At 36.9% G+C, this 19,598-nt stretch overlaps 1 protein-coding gene across 15 annotated transcripts in view; it reads right to left on the reverse strand.

The window, feature by feature from the left end:
- Positions 1–19,598, reverse strand: part of RALGAPA1 (Ral GTPase activating protein catalytic subunit alpha 1) — a 134,789-nt gene that overhangs the window by 75,263 nt on the left and 39,928 nt on the right. For 6 of the 15 annotated variants that reach the window (XR_012586749.1, XM_074585165.1, XM_074585166.1 and 3 more), the window contains exons 17-22: positions 18,184–18,324; positions 10,318–11,880; positions 8,259–8,383; positions 5,803–6,019; positions 4,447–4,623; positions 250–402 (exon numbers count right to left, since the gene is read on the reverse strand). Coding sequence is in view for 14 of the 15 variants with exons in the window: in XM_074585165.1 (XP_074441266.1) it covers positions 250–402; positions 4,447–4,623; positions 5,803–6,019; positions 8,259–8,383; positions 10,318–11,880; positions 18,184–18,324 (2,376 nt within the window). In the remaining variant the exon portion in view is untranslated. The remainder of the gene's footprint in view (positions 1–249; positions 403–4,446; positions 4,624–5,802; positions 6,020–8,258; positions 8,384–10,317; positions 11,881–18,183; positions 18,325–19,598) is intronic. The other 9 variants (XM_074585175.1, XM_074585174.1, XM_074585178.1 and 6 more) reach the window with 6 other exon arrangements.

The following is a 19,598-nucleotide window of genomic DNA, read 5'->3' on the forward strand; positions in this document are numbered from 1 at the left end:
CTAAGCATCAAAAAGAACGATTATAAATGGGTGGACTATTAACCTGCTGCTAACCGTTCCAATGAAATGAGAGATAAAATGCAAAAGGTTTTTGGTTGCTTGTAAATCACCATAATTAAATATTTTCAAAAGTACAGACCAAATAGCCTTGTACAGGATTGTCTACAACTAATGTGATACTAGTTACTTCACTATATGGCATTGGAAAGAAAGAAAGAACAGCTTTATATTTTCTATTCCAGATATTGCCTAGGTCATCTGGCGTCTGTAAAACAGAGTGGTGGAGCTTCTCATCCAGCTGCAGATCCTTCTGCTCAATATGATCTGCATGAAGAGTGGCAGGAGAGGGTGTCTGTGATCGGGATCCAAGAGCAGATTGGATTGGAGAAGCACTTTCAGAGCCTGCAAATGCAATTTTTAACAGTTACCTTAAAAGCCTTTTCTATTTTCTTGAGCTACTGAAATGTTGTCTAAACATAGCATTAAAAGAAATCTCAACTCCCTTTATATAACAAATCTGGGCAAGAAAAGATATAAAACTGTAAGCAGATCTCCCTGTGAATGGTGCTCTGAAAGAAAATGAATTACATGCAGGAAAGCTGAGAGATGAACATCAAAGTCAGATAGGTAAATGGATTAACAGAGCTCTATATTAGGCCCAAATAATTTTAAATGTGGTTTGTTTTTTTTTCTGCAGCGCGTTCAGTGTTCTGAACCAGTCAAATTTCTCTCCATATTCACTCACATAAATTTCTCTCCAGCAAAGATTTAAGCAGAAGTTTTCCTGGAACAACTGCTTTTCCAGGTTTATGGATGCATGCAAGTTAACTTATAAATAAAAGCTCAAACCAGTAACTGACAATTTTTTATGTTTATCTGCCAATTGGACTGAGAAAATCCTTATGGAGGGACAGTTCTGTAAAGTTAGAGGAATGTTATTTCCTCTAAGACAGGAAAATACAAGTTTTTGAATGGCAGTGCTGCAAAGGCATTCTTCCATGACCACCACTGAGCAGCATCCACTCCAGGAAAATATTTGGTCTCCTCCACTGAGAGATCCATACAGAGGGAGCAGGAACTTGCACTTCTCTTCTGCACTACCTTAGTTTCATTTCCTGAATTTGCCAAAAGATTATTATAAAAAGCTGAGTTTTTTCAGAACAGCCAGACGGCAGAAAAAAAGAGAACAGATATTCACCACGTACTTCCCTACACATCAGCACATGTTATAATGGAAGAATTCAAACCTATTAATTTTATCTTTTAGATAAAAGTAACCTGGACCCAAAAATATTATAATGATATGTGAAGTTCGGTATTAGAGAAAAACTGAACTTTAGGGACAGCAATGAAAAAGTGAGTCTTTTAACACAGTAATTTGCCCAAATTATTGGCTGTGAAGTGTTCTTTCTTCTAAAGAGAACAAATTGTTTACAGAAGTTGAGAGAAAATGTCAGTGTTATCAGAACAGAAATTGCGGTAAACAAACTTAATTACATTGTTAAACTGCAAAGGTCTCTATCTGATTTAAATGGCAAAGGCAATGAAGCTTTTACCATCACTTTAAATCAACACCTCTATGCAGGACAGATGGACATTAGTGCTTCACACGCAGACTACACTTAAACGATGCTCAGAGAAATATTTTCCTACGTCTCTTCCATTCTGCTCACTAAGTGGGGATGGATCAAGAGCAAGAGCAAGAAAGAGTGATGGGGAAGAGAGAAAATGAGGGAGACTGGGATACAGAGGAAAAAAGAAGGAATGAGATGGAGAGAAAAAGCAGGCAGAGGAGGGAGGGAGGGAGGGAGGGAAAGAGACCTTCATATGATGGAAGAGAATGGACAAAAATTATTATTGAAAATTTGCTGGACTAGTAAACACCAATCAATAGTAAACTCAATCATTTGCTAAGAATATGAAATAATGCCTATACATCAAGAAGTTTTCCTTCCAAAAACCTTCAAAGCAGAACTACTTAGAAACAAGTTGTTTTCTGAGCAGCAAAACCACTGAAAACTCATTTTTATGACTGTGTTTTGAGGATGAGAATCATAGAATCATAGGGTTGGAAGGGACCTCTGGAGATCATCCAGTCCAACCCCCCTGCCACAGCAGGGTCACCTACAGCAGGTTGCACAGGAACGCATCCAGGCGGGTTTTGAATGTCTCCAGAGACGGAGACTCCACCACCTCTCTGGGCAGCCTGTGCCAGTGCTCTGCCACCCTCAAAGGAAAGAAGTTCCTCCTCATGTTTAGGTGGAACTTCCTATGCTCAAGTCTGTGCCCGTTACCTCTTGTCCTGTCACTGGGCACCACTGAAAAGAGCCTGGCCCCATCCTCCTGACACCCACCCTTTAAGTATTTATAAGTGTTGATAAGGTCCCCCCTCAGTCGTCTTTTTTCCAGACTGAAGAGACCCAAATCCCTCAGTCTGTCTTCATAAGAGAGGTGTTCCAGTCCCCTCATCATCTTGGTAGCTCTCTGCTGCACCCTCTCCAGCAGTTCCCTGTCCTCCTTGAACCGGGGAGCCCAGAACTGGACACAGCACTCCAGGTGCGGCCTCACCAAGGCAGAGTAGAGGGGGAGGATGACCTCCCTCGACCTGCTGGCCACACTCTTCTTGATGCAGCCCAGGATGCCATTGGCCTTTTTGGCTACAAGGGCACATTGCTGGCTCATGGTCATCCTGTTGTCCACTAGGACTCCCAGGTCTCTTTCAGCTGAGCTGCTCTCCAGCAGGTCAGCCCCCAGCCTGTAGTAGTGCATGGGGTTATTCCTCCCCAGGTGCAGCACCCTACACTTGCCCTTATTGAATGAGTATGGATTTGCTGGTATCCAATATAGTGAATTCACACTGCAGCCTCCCTGTCATGGCACTCTGCATACACGCAATTTTCACTAGATAGCTGCCTAGCTTTCATAAAATTTCGAAGAAAAGAATGTCTGTTTTCTCCTTATATGTCAATTTAACAGAAATTAGACAATGGGCTCCAACATTGCTGGGTGCGTGGAACAGTCGGACAGAGACAGACAGTTTAATTACACAAGTCTTGCTTCCTCGGGAAACCCAGCTAAAGTTAAACGGATGTGACACAGAAAAGCTGCCTCTCTAAAACAGTGGTCCAAACAACAAGAAGAGACAGCCACAGAACCTCTCAATGGACAACTCAGTCATTAATTGCCATCTTATCAATTCAATTACAGTGCAAACTTGGACAAAAATACTGAACAGTAACGAAATTATTAACATATAAAAACAAACAGACAGAAAAAGAACATATTTTCTGCTAGGACTTTCAGCAGGCAAAGAGAAAAACGAAGAGAACAAAAGTCAAGCTGAACATTGTTGAACAAGCCGAACAACAATGTCCAAGAAAGCTCATGCCATGCTTCTTTAACCAGAAAGGCAATTTTAGAAAGTGAAAATTGTGGCAGGGGAAGTAAAGATGTCTTTCAGTATCTCTGAAAATGCAGAATTTGATATCTCACAGAGAACAAGACACTGTATGTAGTCTATGTATTGCATAGATAAATAGGTACTTGTTCCCAGGGTTGTAACCGGAATGGTGGTGCGTAACAGCTATGGAACAAGGAGTATGAAAACGACTATGGACATCTTTACTTCTCATTTACAAAATCTGGCAAGAGAACATTCCTCCAAATACTCCTCAGAGAGGAAGATTCTCTCTTTCAGAAAGGAGACCATTCAGTTCGGGTTAACTGCATCACTCGGTGGTTGCTAACCTAACTGTTATTCTCTCCCTCTTTCTCAAGAAACAGCTGCAAAATAAACTGGTGGAGCCTCAAAGCTCATCAGCTGAGGCTGTGAAACGCTGCTTCCTAGCAGGCTTATTTTTTCATTAAAAAAACAGGGAGAAGTACTAAAAGAACAAGAATTCTTAAGTTACACAAATGGAAACTGATCTTACACGGCACAATAACTAACATTTTGCATATTAACAGCTCCCAGTTACACAACAGACAATACATAGAGAGGGTAAGATGGAGGTATATAAAAGAATCCCATGATCCTTCAGTGTGATACATGGGTTTGAAAGAACACTGTCAAAGCCTTCCAAGGAAAAAACTCTTCCTGAAAATTTTGACTACCAGTAATAGAAGGACACTTGTAAAAGATCTAGCATACATTATGTGCTAAGAGTTTTCTCCCTGGTAATTGTATAGATTTTCTCATGAAGGGTTTAAAATGCATTGAGCATCAAGCCAAGGATCTTATGGGTAACTAAGTCAGAAAGGTTTTCCACTTAAGTTATTTCACACATTACTTTTCAATAGCAATCAAAAAATAATTGAAATCCAAGAATCATCTAATATAGAATATAGATTCATTACAGAAACTGGAACTTGCATTCTTCAGGACGGGTGGAAAATTTCTGAAATAAGTGTGCTTTTTTTAGTTTTTTTTTCTTTTAACTACTTTACCAGTAATAGTTGCAGCTTCAGCAGACAATGGTTGCTGATTGAGACTACTTGTTTCCGAATCTATGTGGAGTGTAGTTAGACTGGCCACTTCTTGCTCCTCGGCACTCTGTTGCTGTCCTGAAATTGCATCAACGTCAGTGGAAGCTGGTGTCCCTGCCTCAGTGCCGAAGCTGAAATCTGTATGAGGAAAGCACTGTATTAACTTACAACCTAAAAATACCACTAATATTAAAAAAAAAAAAAAAAAAAAAAAAAGCCCAGGCCCTCCAAAATCCTCCATGGAAAACTTGTATGTACATCTCCTATGCTACCAACACACTGTTACACAATTTACATAAAATGTAACAGCACAAAGTAATTGATATTATGAACATTCTCATTTCTGTCACAAAACTGTGACTGTACTTCTGGAGAAGACATTCCTGTTGCATGTCCTGTTTTCTGCTTAGTTGCTGTAAGTGCACCTACATGAAAATAAAGTAAAAATAATGGAAACATACGTTAAGGAATTTATTTGCAAAATTTACAAGCTGGAAGAAATATCCAAGTTGGTCGTTAAAGCACTAACTTCAAACTAAAAATGTTACGGCAAATGATATTCTAACAAATGGCTTTTTCAACACTACAGACAAAATGTCATGCTGAAAATTAGGTTTAAATACCATCACTTAGTTGCTTAACATCTACGTATCTAAAAATTGTCATTTCTTCAATAAATTCCACCACATAAACATTATTTCTCTCTTACATAATACATGAAATCATAATTCCTAGCAACCATAACGACCCCTTCTGTTGAGCAAGAGTGGGAATGGATAAATTAAATGAATGAAAAGCATTATGTTATTACACAAAGCACACTAATTTTAACAAAGCATACTAATTTTACCATGATATTACACTTAGTATCTTGATGAATCGATAGCTACATGAAAACTGCTGTAAAAATATCAGAAGCCCTTTTTTAAGTTCTACCTAAATGTTTTCAAAAGAATTCAAATAACTTCCAAATTAGGCAACATTTCATTTTTATATTTTGTGCAAAAAAGACGGATATGCTCCTGGGAGAAGACGGTATTGCTTTCTAACTTCAGTTCACTGTTGTTCTGCTTTTTGCACAGTAGTATTCCAGTCCTGTTTTGTTTAGGATACTATAAACACAACAGCCTCTCTCAAAAACTCTGCTTGCTCCATTAACTTGCTAATGATTTCAATGGGAAATCAAAATAAGCTCTCTCTATAGAAAACTGCTGGCATACAACCTTACCAAAAAAAAACCAAAAAAGAAAAAAATGAGAAGGGAAATTTGCGAGCAATCAATCAAAAATGTCATTACTTTTGGAAAAAAATACTTGCTTTCAAATTTGCGGCCATCATACTGGAAGGCGCTGAAAGAGTCAGAGTGGCTATCTGAACTGATGAGGTCACTGCTGCCCGCGCTGGCAGGTGATGTCCATTCGGAAGGTACGCCCGGGTCGTCTATAGGACGCATTTGGTTCTGTTTGTTCAATATATCAGGAAGGTCTTTAGGAACTTCCAGGCTGCCGGGACTGCTTCCTCTTCTTGTCACATTCTAAACATTGAAGAGACAGAAATTATCTTACAATATCAGATGGCTTATTTACATAAAATGGAAAAAGTAATCCCACATTGCAAAGGTCAGAACATAACAAATAGTTCATAAGTACCTAAACCAGAAATTGTCGTCATACTACATATATAGCCAAGGCTTTCCAAAACCCCAGACAGGCAGGAGTAAGTGAAGAACCCATGTGGTCACAGAATTTCATAAATACAAATTTTATTGGCACAGTGAATTTTTGGGCACATATCTTAAAAGGCTAGGATTCAGACTAGCATGTGCCACACATGTATTAGGTAAGGCTTGAGAGAGGAAAAAACAGTAAAATAAGTATTTTAACTCCCGATTATGTCTCAATTACTTAAGAAAACTTGTTAACCTTGGTTCCAGACACGAGCAGAAAACAATGTCAAGGAATTTTGTGTTTTCTGGCCCATAGGCTGCCATGCTATAAGCAAAAATATAACGTACACCACAAGCAAATGAATTTACTAATTCATGCATTCATTTCCTTATGATTAAGCCAAAACCTTGGTATTGACCTGGACGCCAAAGACAGCACATAGTAGCAATAAGGCATATAGATTTGTTCATGTGAAAATAAGGTGGTGTTCTACTTGGAGTCTTGTTTAAGTCACTTTTTTCACAGATAGGACTGTTTACTTGAGAGGGAAGAGAGATAAAAGTAGAAGAGCCATTTTAGGAAACAGCTTGAAATCTTTATGCACTAAGAGACTGAAGGCGACTTCCTTTTACTAGGCCCAGTCACTTCTCTATTCTTTTACTACCTTAGTACTAATTAGAAATTTACTCAGATTGACAAGTTTTTCATGATACAAGGTTTTAGCATTCAAAAGGTGGAGCAACCTAAAACTAATCTTAATAAATTGGTACTCTGTTTCAAGACGACATATCTGGGTTTGTGTGCTAAATTACAAAATCAGTGGCAGATCCAAAATATTTTTTCAACCTTATCTTGGCTGGTTTTTTGCAACCTAAGAAAAGTAACAGTTCTTTTGTCTGAACTATTAATAATCAATCTTCTCACCCATCTATGTGAAAGCAAACAGCGTTCCCTCTCTTTCTCTCTTCCTTTGTGGCCAGCTGTGATTTCTGTTTTATGAATTTGCAGACAAAGTTAACATTTTTTCGTATAGAGTTCAACTTTGCATTTTTGTCTTGTAACTCAAGACTTACTAAAAAGAACACTTTGCCCCACGAATCAAGTTTCAAAAACATGATTTCAATACAAAAGAGAAAAAAGCGTACAATTGGACAAACTCTATAGGTTCTCTCTTGCCATTTATAAAAGATGAGGATAAATAAGCGAATTTTTCCAATAACTCCAAAGAATCTTCTTCTGCCCCTTATTAACGACAACCAAACTACTTGCTGACAACTTTCTACAGGAGCAAGTCTTAAAATGACCTTCTTGAAAAAAAAAAAAAATCTTAAAAAATTCTAAACAGAAAAAAAGAATGGAACAACTTTGAAATGCTACATTTCATTTGTTACCCATTCTGTCCTTCATTTGCAACTTTTTTAATATTTCCCCTTTCATAATAAAACACTTATCTCTTCAAATTAGTTGTCTTGTTCTGTAAGCATTCAACAGTAACCAGAAATTCTTGCTTAAAATTGATTGAAATTTCTCTTTATGAATGACATTCCAAAAACATGACACTTCAGGAAAAGTGCAGGAAGAAAGCATATGAAAAGTTGTTTCAAGTAGCAGAGAACTATTTACAAGAAATTATTCAACACTTGTAAGTGAAATTAAAAAATGAAGGAAAAACATATACTAGTGTAGTTTTGTTGTCTGTTGTACTGACTATACCTGTAGAGAATAGTACCATACTACAGTATGGTACCCAACTACATACCAAACTAAGGACCGCAAATTTACATATAAACTATTATTCTGAAAGTGTCTGTGTACAAAGATCTTTACAGGTGAAATTAAGGCTGTTTAATTTAATGAGACTGTTCATCTGACAGTAACTCCTGCATTGCTTCCACAATGAGGATTCAATAGCTATGAAAACACAAATGGCATAAAATGGCATGAATCTATGTCGAAGGCAAGGAATAATTAATTGATATTCTTAATTCTTTGTGATTCATAATATCCAGAGAAATATGTTTTAGTGAACTGATTTATAACATCATCTGTGAGTTCACGCATATATGCAAACTTACATATTGAAATGTAAGAAGTTTAAAGGCTTACCAGTGCACTACCACTGCGGAGCCTCTCAGCTATAAATTCATCCATGAGGTCAGGAACGTTTGTACTGCTACTGCCAATATCACTATCAATAGGGTGCAGCTTTTGACTCATGTCCTCTCTATTAGCTAAAAGCAAATGAACAATTGTATATAGTAAAGAACACGTCATAACATTTTCAAAACAAAAGATAAAAAAAAAATGAGAAAAACCCTGCTAATTAACAGAAATTTAAAAAAAAATAAAAATCAAAATTGCCAAACATGCATTTGAAGAATTCCCCTCTTTTAAAGCAGATTCTACTTTAAGAATTAGTATGGCTTCTTCTTCCCACTAAGCAGGGGTTAGTTGATTTCCAGTACCACCTTTAAGAGCAAGAAGCTTATAGGTAAGCACTACTCAAAGTTGTTAATGCTTGCTTTAAGGATACAGCGTATATTCTTCCTCCATATCACAAAAAATAAGTAATAAATCCTAAAAATTTTATATGATTCATACAGGCTCCTTTTTCATTGCAATCCTGATGAAGAGCAATGTAGTGGAAAAGGTAAGCTAGGTTTTAACATGTACTAATGACAAATGTCAACGTGGCACTGTATACAGTTAGTATAAATAGTGCAAAGAAATTCTTAGGTAATGAAATTACATGCTAGTACATGGAATGAAAATTCAAACTCTGGATGGTCAATGGTTATGAACAATTAATTAAGTCCACTCATTTATCAGGGTTATATTTTTGATATAACTATACTGCTCATATTTAACTGTGGCTGTTACACCTGACTTCATGATCTTCGTCTTTAAAGTCTTCCAGTTATTCCAGTTCATGTTTTCTCTATAAGAATTTTTCCCTCGATGTCATCTCTCATGAGACCACAGCGTAGTTTATTCTACTATTGAGGCTCTGTTAAATGTTACAGATTTCAAATAAAATTTACTTCTAAAATTAATGCTTCCTAGATCTCTCTTTTTCATAAGTCTAGATTCTGCAGAGAAGCAAATCGCTTTTTTGAGACCCACGACAGTCACGTTCTTGTGGTGCTATGCTTACAAAGGCTGCCCTCAGGTGGCATTAACATCTCGATGCAGGATGCATTACGGAATCCTCTGTTAATCATGCCAGCATGACAACGGAAAAAAGAAAACCTACATTACTGCTGAAAGTTAATTTATTGTTCATTTAAGATTATTTAAGATGGGAACTAAGAGAACGGATATTAGAGCGACAGCCTTCTTTTTCGATCAGTCCACAGAGGTCTCATAGTTAGCAGGAGAAGGACTATCATGAGACCTTCATGAACATCCACGATTCCAAGAAAAAAGAAAGCAACCAAAGATGTTGCCAAGATGTAACTGCATCCATTTTGATGAATGAACACAGGAAGGCCTACAGCATGTTTTGGTAAAGATTCAAACAAAACCTTATGATTAGACGCACAGAGAGCTGGCGTAATGAAATCATCTCAGTAACAGATGTCTGTTTAAGACTATTTTTTTTCAAAGTTATCTAAACTAACCTCCAAATGTAAATTTGAGGGGCATTTTTGTTTTGGAGGAGGAAAAGGAGGAAGAGGAGGAGGAGGAAGAAGAAAACACACTAAATGAGCCAGAAATACAATTAGTTCAACCCAGCTAGTCAAGAGCCAGGTCCTTCTGACAAACAAGCTACACTCAGAGTGGAATAGCACATTCTGATAAAATAGGCATATGCCAATCATTCAGTAGGCTGAATTTTAAGGCTCTGCATGGTAGATGAAAATTGAAAACTCTCAATCCTTTAGTAGGTCATTTACTGTCTCTTCCTCTTCCCTAACCTGATGGTCTTCAGCAGCAAAGAGGTTCAACCAAATATCTTGAAAAGGGAAATTAGTAATTTAAAGTATGTAAAAGTAACTTATGCTGGGAGAAAAATCAGCTGGCTGTAGGCGCATGCATAACCAAACAGGGAAAGCAGTGATCATCCCAAAGCCTTTTGATTGCTTATCAGAGCTTGCTTCAGTTGCATTAAGCCAAACTGGTGCTGCCTTTCTCCTTTTGCGCTCTGCACACTGTTAGTGCTCACCTGCAGCTTTCCTTCCAAAATAGCCCATTACATGACTGTACAGATCCCTCAGTGGAGCCTCTGCTGGCATTCTGTTCTGCCTCTGTGGGGAAACATTTGCCTTCGGCTTCGAAAGAGCATGTACAACAGTTTTATAAACACCACCCAGGGAGCCCTGCTGTTGCGCTGACTCCTGACCTGATGCCCTAAAGGCACTACGATTATGGAACTGATTAACCGCAATACCTTCTTTTTGCACCATGGCTGCTTGAGTTTCTGTAGGTTCCTTAATTTGCTTGCTTCCAACTGAAGCAGCACTGATTGCATCTAGAGGTCTATATATTCCAGGTCTAACCAGCTCTGTGACAGCTGATGAGCTGGTGCTTGCACTGGTACTGCTGCTACCACTACCGCTACTACTGAAGCCACTGAGTTTACGAAGTCTTGCTTTCCAAGCGGCCTCTTTGCTCTCAAGAGGATTGTAAAATTGAACAGATTCTGTAGATGGCCTAAAAGTAACATGAACGCTATTTCTTTTTTTTGTCGTTATTTTCATGATTTTGGCCCTATGAGTTACAGTTTCAGATATACTCCTTTTAGTTGGTGACAGTTTGCTTGTGCCTGTGATGTGAGGCATTTGAGGGTTAACTTGTGCTTTAGGAAGAATTTTCTTTGCATGCATAACACGTGAGTTGGTTACTTTTTCATTAAACTGGGCACTTTTATGCTTTTCAGCTACTGCTGCTTCCACAGCTAAATCTACATCAGCTTCAGTGGCAGCTTGCCTGTACAGGTATCTCTTCCCTTCTTTGCTGCTAGGACTACTTGACCCATGATCGAACATGCTTTCATGTTGTTTATTAATATTTAACTGTCTGGCTTTATCAAGCGCTTGATTTCTTGTAAAAAGGTCTACTTGAGTAGGTGCAATATTACTTATAAAGCCACTTTGGTTTTGTTCTGGGTGCAGCTCTGTGTTATCAGCTCTTTCGGTAACAGTGATGCTATTCGTGCATTGACCGGTCTGATCTCTATTTTCTAATCCATCCAGTGGTAATCTATCATTCCTATTTACTGATGTATCAACTTCGTGAGCAGAAGCCTCACATTTATCTATCTCAAAGTTACCGCAAAGTTCTTCTTTTTCTTTAAGATATTCTCTCAGAGAGGAAAGGAGATCATCTTCACCTTCAAGGTCAACATATTGGCTTTGTTCAAAGGCTGCGTTTGCAAATTCTACCGGCCCTATTAAATGACAAAGATGGTCATAAATACTATCCCCAACTTCCAAGGAGGACTCTCTGCTATTTGTATCAGTGATATGGCTTTCAGTGGATCTATGCATTGAAGAGGTCTCAGTGGAACTCTGTAAGCTTGGAGCATGATGGGATGAACTGTCAATGACAGGAACTGCACCTTTGGCTCGTTCAACTGCAAATGGTTCCAGGATGTCAGAGGTGCTGCTGCTTCGTGGCAGTGGCTGTTCCTCATTTAATGCACCAAAAACTTCACTTGGAGCATCCTCACTCTGTGAAAAATGTCTGACTCGAGGTGGGCGTGGAAGAATTTGAGCATCGTCAATGTCTGTAGGGAAAAAGTATATGTAACATGCACTAAAATTTACATACAGAGACAATATTTATTTACCACTACATCCTAATTACGTGACTTTAAAAGCTAGGAAAGTCCAGAGCCTTGTTTTCTTAAGTACAACAAAAATATTTTTCCAGTACTAGAGTGTTAAAAACACACGCACATAATATCCAGTACAGAATGTAATATAAATGAGTTAGACCATCAGAACACAGTTTTAAATGTTAACATGCATGAGAACAAACAGTGAGACCATGGAACGTTTGGAAATACAGTTAAAGCTAGGGCTGTGCCAATAAGTTCAATAATTCAACCAGTATTATTCCAGCTAACTTGTTCAGGAAATGGTTACCTGGAATGCAAATTAGCTTAACCGTAGTACCCTTCGTGAAATTTACATCTTCAGAAAAATGCACAACTCCAAACAGAACAATTAAGTTTTCTGGAAGGTTAGAACTGCCTATTGAAGTGGCAAACTATTACTTTTTTCATAACTTGCGTGAATATATATGTAAATTACTGAAACATCAGAAAGAATACTATCATATGACTCTATACAATTATTAATATTATGGTATATGTAATAGAGTGTATACCTGAAGACTAAAGCTTTAGATGACAGGGAAAATCTAGCCCTATACAGAAAAGATGGCTATACAAAACAGATAATTCAAAGATGTACCCCTTTTCCCTAGAAGGATGTTTTGTCTCTCATCTTCAAAATGCAAAACTAAATACTAAATGGAGGCTTACCTCCCCCTCCTTCTTCCAGTTTTACTCAAGCAAATATGACATTTATGAGAATTACCAAATTAAGGACTGCTACTGAAAAACACCCTGCAGCCTCACAACAGTTAACCACAGTTAACAGTTAACCAACAGTTAACCGTTAACGAGTAAAACCACTTTTGCTTATGTAAAGACCAGAGTATTTGTTATCATCATTTAAATTAGTGATTCCTTGTCTCCCTTGAGACTGATAATATGTTAGCATCACTACAAATCATAGTTAACTGTAATGAAAGCTGCAGTTCCACCATGGATCACCTAGGAATTGTACAGAAATATCTTCAACCCACCTCCCATCATCCACCAAAACCAAGAACCTTCACACTCCTCTTCAGATTTCCTCATATGTTATAGGAACACTACATGCTATCAAATTACCAGCGAAGGCAAGACTAAGTATCTCTTACAGACAATTCAACTATTTGCAAGAATTTGAGCTACCCCTTGCGTCTTTCTACAGGACAGGCACTTGAACAGTAAGGTAAAAACAGCTTTCTCAGTTTTCTGTTGTTTTCTTTTTGAAAGACTCCCTTATTCGCCAGATTTATTTTTTACTACCTATCACTTAAAAAGTTGTGGATATGCTTTTAAAGTCAGGAATAACAATAGAGCTTAAATGAACACTGACAGGAGTTCCTTGCCACAATAAACAGACTTACCTTGTTATTACATCTAGAGGGTTTATCTTCAGGACTGCAATAGTGGATTTACTTAAAATCAGCACAAAATTTAAGCCCCTTTCCCTCCCCTAAGCCTGATGTGTTACTGCCAAAATAAATATTTCCAATTATTACTTCATGGATCTCTATACCTATTTCGGTAATATTTAAATAACGATGATCTGAAGTCACCTTAAAAACCTGTTTTAAAGTGCTCACACTTCTCTGAGAATGTTAGAGCTGGAGCTGAATTTACTCATATTTTCCTTCTAAGCAAAGCGTATAAGCTGGAGGAATGAGATACTTCTGTACTTAACTAAAGGTATGTGTTGGAAGAAGATGAAAAATGGTATCTCCATGCTCAATTTTTCAGAGAAGTTAAAATTCAAAAATTAAATTTTGGCCTGATACAAAGTTTACTCAACCGTGAAGAAGCTATCAGACAGGAAATAGAGAGGTCTATATTGGAAAAAGAAAGCAGACATCCAAGCCAATTCAGAAAATAAACATGAACTGAAAATCCTTGTATATAGCACAATTTATTATCCCTTTCCTCTCTCTTCAGCTTTGATAAGCAACAAATTTCTCATCATTGTTCTTGTTCAACTTATTACTAACTATAGAAATTAACACCCTCTGAAATGAATGGCGTCTCTCTCTAGTTGGAACTTGTTATTTCAAACTCTCTATTGACTTGGGCAGAGATTAACACGGGTTATGCTTATATAGTCTCAAAGCCATTTTTTACAAAGAAAGGACCACAGGATTCAGTCAAAAATATGCAGGATAATGTTATATATGACATTAATATACGTAACTATGATACACTGATCTCATCTTGAGCCCTCAATATGCATCTTTGATACCTTTTATAAACTCAAGCTCATCTAAAGCAGCAGCCTGAGGATTGCACATTGTGCACGCATGCAGTGATTACAGTTTGCTAGGGTGTTAAAAATTACTGGATGGAGAACTCCAAATGCACGCCAAGCAGCTCCACACATTGAAATAAATTCAGCTCAATTTATTTCAATGTTGATCCAGTATTAATTTAAGGTGCTTACGTAGGCATGACTAGCACATACAAGTACATAAACATTTTTCAAACAAACACGTAGTGCTCGTGCCAATAGAGATTTCTTTTTTGTAGAACAGAGGAAGAAATTAAGGAAATGAAAAATATAGTGTTATTGCAGTATCAGCCCTGAAAAAAAACAGACAATGTTTAGAAACTCAAACGAACAGCTCCTTCAGAACCAGGGCTCACTCTTGCACACAGGTACACAGTCAAATTGGGACACCATCAATTCCTAAGGAGTTTTCACTAACTACGTTGCAATTGTGCATCAGAAGGCCATGCATCTGACACACTGCACGTACTCAGGAGAAATGCTGCCCTGTTCCTAACATGTTACAGTGAGGAAGAGATTGAAACTGGTAGTCCTAGCCAATCTCACACAATCACAACTTTCCTTAAATCAACCTTACCTCCCCTTTTTCTGCTAGAAAGCAGAAATAAAAGGTAGTTTTTCAGCAGCAAGTGCAAGATAGATATGCTAAAATACAAATTCATGGAGACACACATTCTGGCAAGACAGCATGAGTGCAAGTAGAATATTCCCATAAAATGTTGGGACAGGGTTATATTTCATCATGGAAAGCTAGTTCAGAAAGTGGAGAAAAAATACCATGTTTTGCTTCTTAGCATTCATTTTGATTCTTTTATAGGAACACACTCATTCTCTGAGCTTCTGGGATTAAAAAATAATTACAGCCATACTGACATTGCAATTATGATTTTTTTATATTTCATCTTAATGATTACTTACTGATTAGGGAGCAAAGTTGTAAAAGCACAAGGTACATCTCTCTTTCATGCTAATACTGCCTTTGATTCTTTTAGTCCCAGTGGATAAGAGAAAAATCTTCCACCTGCAATTTATTAGTCTGCCATTGTGGCCCATTGCTCCTAGGAATCTTGCCTACATCTCACCGACACTTTTTTTCACAAGCAGTCTTGTACCTGAAAGTCCTCAATAACAGCAGGAATGAATCATTATTTTGCTAGTTATCCTGTAAACGCATAAGACTGGATTTCCTATGATTCTAAACAGGTTAAAAGAAAAGTTCTTTTGAGAAATACTGCAGATTTGCAACAAGTGCACTACACCAAATCACTTTACTAACTAAACACCTTAAAGTGTAAATCTCCACTTCCACTTTCTGGATCCTATTTGAAAAGTTGCAAATATTCTGCACATGGAAATACAGCATAACTTAGAAACTACATGAAGGAATTACAATCTTCAGGAAAAGCATCCTCTGTGATGCTAGCTGACTGGATGTCAATACTGAGCTTTTGCAATAAATTTTGTTAGCCTACTGACTAATCTTCAAGAGAAACATTGTATCTCAATAAATAACAAATTACAGTTGGGTATTCTGCCTTCCTCTTGAAAATTAATATATTGTACTGCACATAAAGTAAAGGTTTTGGCCTAAATGCTTTCTTTTGGACTACCTGTCAAGATTCACCAGTGTTCAGTGAGTCAATCTTTCAATGAGGAGTTTCACAGCTAACAAGAAGCTGAATACTACTTCAGAAAACTAAAGATTAGGGCATCCTATTCTTTTGGAATAACTTGAAATATCCTCTCCTTTGAGTTGTGTTGGATCTAAAAGTCAAATTGGATACCATATTCATACACTCGTGAAATAAAAAGGGCTGTCACAGCTAGCTAAACATCATTCATTACCTAAAATGCACTTATGATAGAAAAAATTTGATTACTTCCCAAAACATATGCTGTACCCTCTGGACACAGGCGGCTTTCAGAAAAGAATATATTTACTGTAAGAAGAAAAGGCAAGGAAAAATTATAAAGGTCCATTTAAAAAAAAAAAAAAAAGAGGAAAGAGCAAGCGCGCACAATTAAAAATGCAGAAAATTAAAAGAGCAAAGTGCACTCTGATCCAGTGGGGATACTTTTTCCTTTACTCTGCTACTTCCCCCATCAACACACTAATAGCTTACTTTTCTTCACTAGAGCTTTTAAGTTTTCTGGCAATGTTAAAGATTCTTGGGCACATCATGAAGCCGTTTCAACAATCATCTGTCGTAAACACCAAAACCAGGAAGCGCCCCGGGCTTTTTCTATGTTAGAAGTACAAAGGTCTGCAAAATTATTTTACTTTTAAGAACTGCATTGGTCATGCAGTTTTCGTATCGGATGAGTATCAACAGAAGGATAATAGCAAGAGAGCCATCAGGTTTGGGACACATTAGAAGAAAGATGCAAGCTATGGATGATAAAATTGACTGCAAAAGCACTTTTGCCTTCTTTAAGACAGGATAATTAAGTACCAGTGATTATCTGACAGAGTTCACTGTGAAAGCTCATTCTCTTCTTCAGGTGCTCTTAAAATCTTCATTAAGAATTGACTATTTTCAACAAAGTTATGGCCAGGTAAGATCTATTTCGTAATAGGTTGTTCATGTATCATTCCTATAAAATCCCTATCTGCTAAGTTCTAATAATTTATATCTCAGAAAATATACCCATTGCATTCATATGTTTATTAATTTATTACATATAATTTGTATTTTACTATTCTTTGTTTTTGGTGTCAAGATTTGCATTCAAACGTTTTATAATTTTTCATTGTGAAAGTCTGGTATCTCTAGAGTGGGTTCCTTATACTTTCCTGATTCTCCATTTATGTTTTTGGATTGAATACTAAGGCACCAAGTTTCTGTTTCACAAGACGACCACCTAATTTTGGACACACATCAAAATACATTTATGAAAATACAGTTCTTGACACTTCTTGGGTAACAAAGGCAGGCAGGAGAGAGAGAAAAGAAAAAAAAAAGAACATATCTTCCATAAAATATTACTGCCGTTAAGTCCTTATATTTGTACACAGTTTTGACTATATATATATATATAGTCCTCCCGCTGTGCTTTAATTTTTTTTTTTCACTCATTGAGACAAAGGCATAATATGATTGTCAGCTTTCCATGCTACTAATTTACATCTATGTAATAGCTGGAGCACAGGAGAAAAAAAATATATATTATCTGTAAACTTTCATGCATGAATTTTTAAAATCTATAATTCTAATTGGTGAACCTACTTATTAAAAGCAAATTATCCAAAGAAAGCTACTGTCAAACTTCTAGCCAACCACCCTGCTGGACCAAACATAATATGGAGGAAAACTACAACTCTCTAAAAACATGGATCATTTGAAAAACAACAACAAAACACAGCACTTCAGAATTCCAAACTATAGATTTTTTTATGTTTTTATATATTAATGAAACCCAGGCATACTGTAAAGCATAGTATATGACACCATATACTTCAGACATTCTTTTTTCATGGGAGCTAAGTTATATCATTACCATGGTTGCCCACAACATCTATGATACTGAATTCAAAAATTTACTTAGAAAGATGTAAATGGCAAGTCAAAGTAAATGTCATTCTTCCTTTCCCTCCCTCACTGATCACAAATAAAACTTTAGGTGAGTTGTACTCTCTGGTAGACAGATGCTGTACTACTGCTTACCAATAAATTGAAAAAGCAAGAGATTTCTCTAATTTTCACTTTTAGGACAGTAAACATTGGCACAGCACTAACTTCCAACAGTTCCAGAATGAATTGCAAAATAGCATGGTATTTTACGTAACTCAAAATATTCATTCTCAATCTCTTCCCCTCTCCCCCCATCCCCCAAGTATTTTTACTTTGAAAAATTTAATGATTTAGCAGAATTTGAAAGCAAAAGGTTTAAAAAAGTGATAAAGGGGGTGCAGAAATTAGCAGAGGTGGCACTACCTGAAAGCTCATCAGAAAGGGGAGTGAGAACAATATCAGGCAAGAAGGGTTTGGAAGTATGGATCAGAACAGGAGCACTTTTAGCACTGCGTATATAGGCCGATGGCAGAGCACATTCACCAATGGATCGGCTTCTCATGGCTTTAAAAAGGAAAAGAAAGAAGTGGGGAAGGAAAAAAGAAGAGTGACTATAATGAAAGGCTTGTGTCACAGAAAAAGCAGCAACAGAGAAAACAAAGATAAAAAGGAAGAAAATTCAAAAATTAAAACATTTCAGCACGGCAGATATTGGCAGAGCTGTAAGAAAGAAAAAAAAAATCAGTGGACAGATAAGACATTTTGAGTTTTTAACTTTTATGTAAAGCAGCAACAATGCCTTTATTATGACGATTACAGAGATTTTGCATTCAAAATCAAGAAACTAATTAACACTTTTTATTCCCATTGCATCAGGGGTTGAAAAATCAAAAGTTAAAGTCACTCCAGAAGCACTCAGAACTTGAAATTTTTTATCAGAAAAAGCAACTTACACTACATTTGCATTTTTCTAGTTTCCTTTGGTTTACTCCTGAAAAAAGTATCTCTGAATTTTACACATACCCACACGCTTGAATTCAAGATTCTCTAAAAGAGATTCAAAAGCATAAGGAGAAAATGACCAATTCTGTGTGGAGAAATTTGCAATACAACTTGTTATAGTTCCACAGTAAACAAGAAGTGACTGAAGTGAAATGGTTTGACAACAAAAAGCATTAAATTATTTCTTATCCATGGGGTCTGGCTTTTAACTGATACTGGATAAATCTTGCTAAACTGATCCTAATTCACCTTCTCCTATTCTCATCTCCTGCCAACAGTCCTACAGAATGGAAAACTTACATTAAGAATTGTGGCATCAGGATCACGGTTATACCCGCAGCTTTTCCACTAGATTTAAAATAAATCTTTATGACATTTGTTTTCCTTTGTCAGAGTAAGGCATAGCAAGAACCGATACTGCATTCAATCTCAAAGTACACTTGAAGTTATTCAAAAAGCAATATTCATTGTTTCAAGCAGCTTCCTTTTCAAACTGTTGCAAATTTGATAACTTGTTTTAAAATAGTTGCTGATAAACTTATTTTAAGGAAACTTCAATGCATCTTACATAAATATTGTCAGTACAATATTTAATCTGTCTTTGTACTTTTCTATATATACTTTAGAAACAACATGGAATATAGACTTAGAATCTTAGTGCTCCTGATCTGTACGGGAATCAGAAGTACATCACTGGAGTGCAGCGAAAGTTGAGCACATCACACTTCTAAATCAGGTTAAAGAATTCTCCCTAACAGCAGCATGCAGATAGCTTGGGTAGGTCAATGTACATAGAGCAGAAAACACATTTGACAAACGCAGCACAACTTAAGTGG

Source organism: Larus michahellis, chromosome 4 (genome assembly GCF_964199755.1).
Source record: "Larus michahellis chromosome 4, bLarMic1.1, whole genome shotgun sequence".
Lineage (NCBI taxonomy): Eukaryota > Metazoa > Chordata > Aves > Charadriiformes > Laridae > Larus > Larus michahellis.